At 53.8% G+C, this 6,000-nt stretch overlaps 1 protein-coding gene across 7 annotated transcripts in view; it reads right to left on the minus strand.

The window, feature by feature from the left end:
- CRIM1 (cysteine rich transmembrane BMP regulator 1) overlaps positions 1-1,269 on the minus strand; it is a 192,891-nt gene extending 191,622 nt beyond the window's left edge. For all 7 annotated transcript variants that reach the window (XM_043604183.1, XM_043604181.1, XM_043604178.1 and 4 more), the window contains exon 1: positions 408-1,269. In XM_043604183.1, coding sequence (XP_043460118.1) covers positions 408-738 — 331 coding nt within the window. In that variant the 5' untranslated portion in view covers positions 739-1,269. The remainder of the gene's footprint in view (positions 1-407) is intronic.
- Between the last annotated feature and the right edge of the window lie 4,731 nt (positions 1,270-6,000).

Genomic DNA, 6,000 nt, shown 5'->3' on the forward strand with positions numbered 1-6,000 from the left:
GTGCGCAGCACTCCGTAGCACACTGCGCTAGTGCGGGGAGGGCGGCAAGGGCTGGACTCCCCGAGGGGCTCGCGACAGCCTCCGCAGTGCCCCCTGCCCGCGGCGCCTCCACCTCGGGGCGCGGGGCCCGCCCCCCGCCCTTCCCGCAGCCCTAGCCCGAACAGCCACACGTGTGCGGGTCTCTGCGCAGCCACCCCCACTCGCCCGCTCCCACCCACGAGATCCACCCTCGCCCGCGGCCGGCCCAGCGTCCGGGGGAGCGGCGAGCTGGAACCGGGGGACGCGGGGGCCCTCTCCCGGGGGAGGCGGCCCCCTCCTCCCGCGGAGCCCTCTCTCCCCGGGAAAGTCTCGGCCAAACTTTGTTCGGCGCGGCCAGGTGGGAGGGGGCCCGCGGCAGGCGGCCGTACCTTCGCAGACGCCCACTTCGTACTCGGTGATGGAGTCGCCATTGAGCGGGGGGCGGATGACACAGCGCAGCCCCCGGTCGCAGGCTCCGTGGAGCCCGTAGGCGCCGCCGCAGCTCTCGTTCCTCTGGCGGGCGCACATGTAGCAGCAGCCGCAGACGCCCTGCACGATGCTCCCCGGGCAGCTCCTGGGCTCTTCGCACTTGGACTCGTCGCAGGGCAGGCAGACCAGCGCCCGGGTGCCGGAGCGCGCCAGCAGCAGCAGCAGCCCCAGCAGCGAGACCAGGAGGTGCCCGCAGCCGGCCAGCCCCCTGCCCCCCGCCACCAAGTACATCCTCCTGCGCCGCCGCCGCCTCCTCCTCGCAGCCGGGCCGGGAGCGGGGCGGGCGCCCTCCCCTGCGCGGGGCACACGCGCCGCCGCCGCCGCACCCGCAGCCCGCGGTCCTCGCCGCCCCCCTCGGGGCCCCCGGGGCGCGCCTCCCCTCGCGGGGCGAGGCCCCCGCCCCCCCCTGCGGGCCGCGCCGACCCCGAGCCCACTAGCGTTGGCGCCAGCGGTGGCTTCCCCTCCTCCTCCTCCTCCCGGGAGGGAGGGGGAAAAAAGAAAAAAAGTTTCCTCCCGGCAGCTCCGGTTCAACCCAAACTTCTGGCGGCGGCGGCGGCTGCGCTGGGCTCCAGCCCCGGCTGGCGGCGCCTCCTCCCTCTCCTCCTGCGCGTCGGCCGGCCCCGCGGCGGTAGTGGCGGCGGCGCAGCCTCCGGGCCGGTCCCCGCCTCCCGAGCCGCCGAGTGGGCGCGGTGGCGCAGCAGAAGGTCCGCGGCGTCCGCTCCGCGCGCCCCGCTCGCCTCACTCCTGCGCGGCTCCTCCGGGCGCTTGTTTATGGCTCGAGCCTCCGCCGCTCGGGCTGCGCCCTCCCCCATCCTACCTCATCCCCCAGACCTCGCCCCCCCCGCGCCGCGCGCCGCTCATTGGCTGCCCCCCCACCCCTCCCGGCCCGGCCGGCCCCCTCCCCCTCCCCCGCCCTCCCTCGCGGGCGGCCGGGCCCTTCCTCCCTCACACGCCGCCTCCTCCTCCTCCTCCTCCTCCTCCTCCTCCTCCTCCTCCTCCTCCTCCTCCTCCTTCTTCTCCTTCTCCTTCTCCTTCTCCTTCTCTACCTCCTCCTCCTCCCCCTCCGGCTCCTCCGGCTGGAGCCCGGCGCGCCAAGCCGGCCCTGCGGCCGAGCCTTCGCGCTCCTTCCTGGCGCGGGCTTCGCCGGCGCGCTGCGGCTCCGGCTCCGGCTCCGGCTCGGGGCGCACACGGCGGGCAGGGAGAGGCGCGGCGTCCCAAGTGCCTGTTGGCACCGCGGCCACCGTGGCTGGCCTGGGCGCCCCGAGGGCGAGCTGGCTGCCCCTCCAGAGCCAGTTGTGAGTTCGGAGAGTGGCGGGGACCGCCGAAGCTCGGGGCCGAGGGGGTTGCAGCAGCCTTGCTGGGGCACCCGCCGGATCGGAAAGGGAAGCAAATGCACGGAAACCCCCGCAAACTAGATGAGAATCCATCTTCCACTCGAGCTGGGGTTAGACTTTGTAAAAGATATTATGTAATGGAGTCTCGGGAAGCTCGAGACGCCTCCAGCGAAGCTGCTGGTGAATTAATTAAAGTGCTTTAAATGGTCTAGGTAAATATTTCGCGGGGGGGGGGGGGGGGGGGGGGGGGGGGGGGGGGGGGGGGGGGGGGGGGGGCGGGGGAGGCACGCCTGAGGGCTGCTGTAGCTCGGGTTGAATTTTAACTGTCCACATCCTGTGCGTTTGGTGGCTGTGCTGTCGGTGCCGAGGTGCTGTGTGATGGGAGGGGGTGAATGGAAAGTAGCAGAGCTGAATTTCTCTCCCTTGAGTAAGGCCAAATACTGGATTACTACGAGTCTTGACATGATTGGACCCGTGTATCTCGTGCATCATTAATGTCATCTGACATTGCCCTTTTCTCTCCCAAGCTCATGGACAGAAGTGGTGGGTTTTCATGTATTTATCGCAAATGTATTAATAAAGAAGACGTGTGGTAAATATTCTTTGTGATAAACCAGGTAAAGCAGCAACTGAAGCGATGCAAAATGCATTGTGTAAGGGCCTGTTTCTCTTCTGGGGCTGTCAGAGAGCGTTCTCGAAACGACAGACTCTGTCATGACCCACCATTTACAGGATATGTACCAAGGTCAATAAAATTAGTGAATTAACAAAAGTGACTTGGATCGGTGTGGGGGAAAAAAAAATCCGGTCGTGTGGCAGGTGTGAGGTGGGAATGGCCAGCAGACCTTCTGATCCAAAATAGTCTGGCTGCAGAAAGGTGGCAGCCAAGTGGGTCCTGAAAATCGTGACTAATGAACCAAAAGTTAATAACACAGCAGCTTAAGGAGAAAGGAAACAAAGATGCCTTTGAAATCCTCTGTTTGCGGGACGAATTTATACTTATTACAAATATTTTGGATTTAATCACTTGAATTCTGAACCAAAAAGCCAGGGTTACCAGTGGAATATTCTCCAGTCGCTGGCATCCGGAAGCTAAATGTTTCTCCAATCATATTTCTTTGTCCTGAGAAGGGGAAGAGACTCAGTAACTATTAGTGATTATCAGTGGGTGATAGAGAAGATGTTCGACAGGAAAGACTGGGGATGAACATCCCATTTTCTCAAAGGGTTTAAAGAGTTGTCTGGGATGACACCAGAGATGGTGTAGAGACAATTCCTGCAGTTTTGTAGGAGGTCAGGTTAGATGCTCTCTGGAAGACTTCATACACTGAGGTTCTATAGTTATAAGTATTAAGTGGTAAAGTGATTTAAAATATGCTCAATTTTTCTATTAGCAGAATTCAAGAAAGATAAAGCACACAGCACTGTTAAACATGATTGTTTCTTGTACCCCAACAAGGCACCAGCACTACACCGTGGGATTTGCCAACAAACTGTCATCATTGCACTGTGTTAAAAGGCCTTTGCCACTCTTGCAGAGAGGTTATCTATATTTCTGTTCAAATGCAAGTATAAAGACATTATTAAAATGTAGCAGATAACATTGTAGAGCTCAACAGGAAAAACCAAGGTCAGATGATGGGAAAAAAATGCAGGAGTGAGAAAGCCACTGTCATTTGAAAGAAGAATAATCATTATCAAGGGCTTGCTTTCGTATGTGTGTTTTTAAAATTTTTTTAAGGCAATATATTAGGGGTTAGGGAAAGCTAGAGATTGAACACAGGCAAAGGACAATGTGGAGGTCACCGTCCATCGTTCCTGGGATTTCAGAGTGAGGTAGATAAACACAAGGCTATAAAGGGAATTCAAGTTAGGCTTCGAAAGGACTGGAGAGATTCTTAAAACTAAGAGGGATGTATCAGCTTAGAAAATTGAAGTCACAAGTGGTTCTTGTGCCATAGACTTCATGGAGAAGCAAAGGAGAAAACAGGAAGAATTACATGAAGGCTGTAACTAGTAGTAAATAAGAAACCAGCAAGGGCCTGGCGGCTTATCAGAAACCAGTATGTGAACTAGGAGCTCAGTTATGAAATAGCTGTTTCTTCCCTGGGATCCAGGAGGGACTCTTAGGTGGCCAGAAGCCAAGGCTGAGATTGAGGCTCAAACACAAAAGGATTCCCTCATCTTTAGAGACCAGACTAAAGATACAGAAGAAAGGATAGGTGGGCCCAACATGGTGACAATTGGGGGTCAAGGGAGAGAGTAGACAGAGAGGGATTACAAAGACCCTGAAAGGCATGAAAGTTAGAGTCACACATGGCATATGGTTTAATGCCTCCTCCTCTGGGAAGTGCCCTGGGCTTATTCTCTGATCTACAGCATTTTGTAAATACCTTTGCTTGTAGCATTTATCATGTTATATTATAAAACTTTCTCTAAATAGGTCTGCACCCCATTAAATTGTCAGCTCATTGGAGGGGGCATGACATACTAGAATGTATGCATGCGTTAGTGAGTTGAGAAAAAGGCAGAGGGAAGAATTATAGGCAAAAAGATATTTGAACATTCTTGTCTGCAGCCTTTCTCTCTTGGTTTTAGTAAATGCCTCTAAAATAAGCCCTTGGAAGGGTGGTTGGGCAGGTGGGAATCTTCCAAATTGAAAGGAGGCTGGGGAAGGTGGGGGGAGGGCTTCAAACAAAATCCCACAGATCTAAAAGGAAAGGGAATTAGAATAGTCTGATGGAGGTCTGGAAGCAGAGGCAGTCCGCCCTCTATTGGCCGTTGGGGGTGTTGAATGGGAGGGGTTTGCTAAATTGTTGAAGATGAGTAAAAATCAAATGCCCATTTGAGGACCAAGCAGAAAGTGGAAATGAGAGGGCGATAGACAGACTACTAGTATTAGAGGCCCCCTCCATGGTTCAGTGTCTAGTTCAGCCTCTCTAGCCACACCCCGGGATGTTTGCGTTTCCTGAAATGAAAAGAAAAATATAGGAGTTGCCTTTGGAGTCTGAAAAACACTTAGAACTGAATTGCATTAGAGAAAGTCTCACTGTTTTCTAAAGATGTTGCATACATAGTAGAAAGATCTATGAAGAAACCGGGACAAGAAGCCTGCTCCTTTCACCTCTTTACCCCCATCGTGCTGGTCCCCCTGAACTGGGATTGCCTTAGTCTTGGGCCATCAGCTTGGGCAGGGAGACCCCTAGTTTGGGGGCTCAGCCATCTGATCTTGGGCTCTGAATCTGGTACTTGGGCTATGTTATCATCACCTAGTAAGTAATTTTACTAAGGGAGTTCCTGTCTTATCCCCCCTGCCTGTGTATGGCACTGCTCTGGAGCTATTAGAAGAATAGTAAGGCATATGCACAACACGAGTTCTTCTTAAGGTTTGCCCTAATATCTTGACATTCTCTCTCCCTCTTTCCTCGCCCCGCTCTTTCTTTCATGCTATTTACATAGGTTTGAACAAGGTAGTTATCCTTTCTGAATCTGTTTCTCCTTTGTAAAATGGAGACAAATTTGCATACCAAACCACACAGGGTATCATGAGGATGAAAATCGATGTTCTCCTTTTATATTGTTACTTTTAGAGTCCTTCTAATGGAGTGTCTCCTCAAGTTTTGTGCTGGAGCTGGAACCCCTGCTCTAGGATATCTCAGCACCTATAGCCTTGCAACATCTGCCGGACCAGATATTTGCCTTTGCTCCCTCTTCTTATGATCCTTCTGTTGGTCCCACTTTGGCAGTCTGTCTAGCCTTGGGGTGGTAGCCTTTGTGATATTTTCTTGGACCTATTCCAGTCTAAGACTTATTTTAAAGGCTAGTTCATTAATAATATTTCAAAGGGTATATCATTAATAATGATGATGATAATAATAGTAATAGCTAACCTTTATAGAGTGACTGCTAATAAGCTCTTCACAAGGGTTGTTTTAATTAATGTACAGAATAGTCCTATAAGGCCAATGCCTGATATTATCTCCAAGGCCTTATGTTGTCTCCACTTTATAGTTGAGGAATCTGAGGCATAGGAGGCCATGTGACTTGCAAGGTCTCAGAGCTCTGTGGATGGATACTGAATTTGGAACCCAGTCATATTCTACCTTAAGGGCCTGTGTATTTAACTGCCTCAGGCAGTGATTTGAGAATGGTGACTTTT

This window comes from Prionailurus bengalensis, chromosome A3 (assembly GCF_016509475.1).
Source record: "Prionailurus bengalensis isolate Pbe53 chromosome A3, Fcat_Pben_1.1_paternal_pri, whole genome shotgun sequence".
Classification (NCBI taxonomy): domain Eukaryota; kingdom Metazoa; phylum Chordata; class Mammalia; order Carnivora; family Felidae; genus Prionailurus; species Prionailurus bengalensis.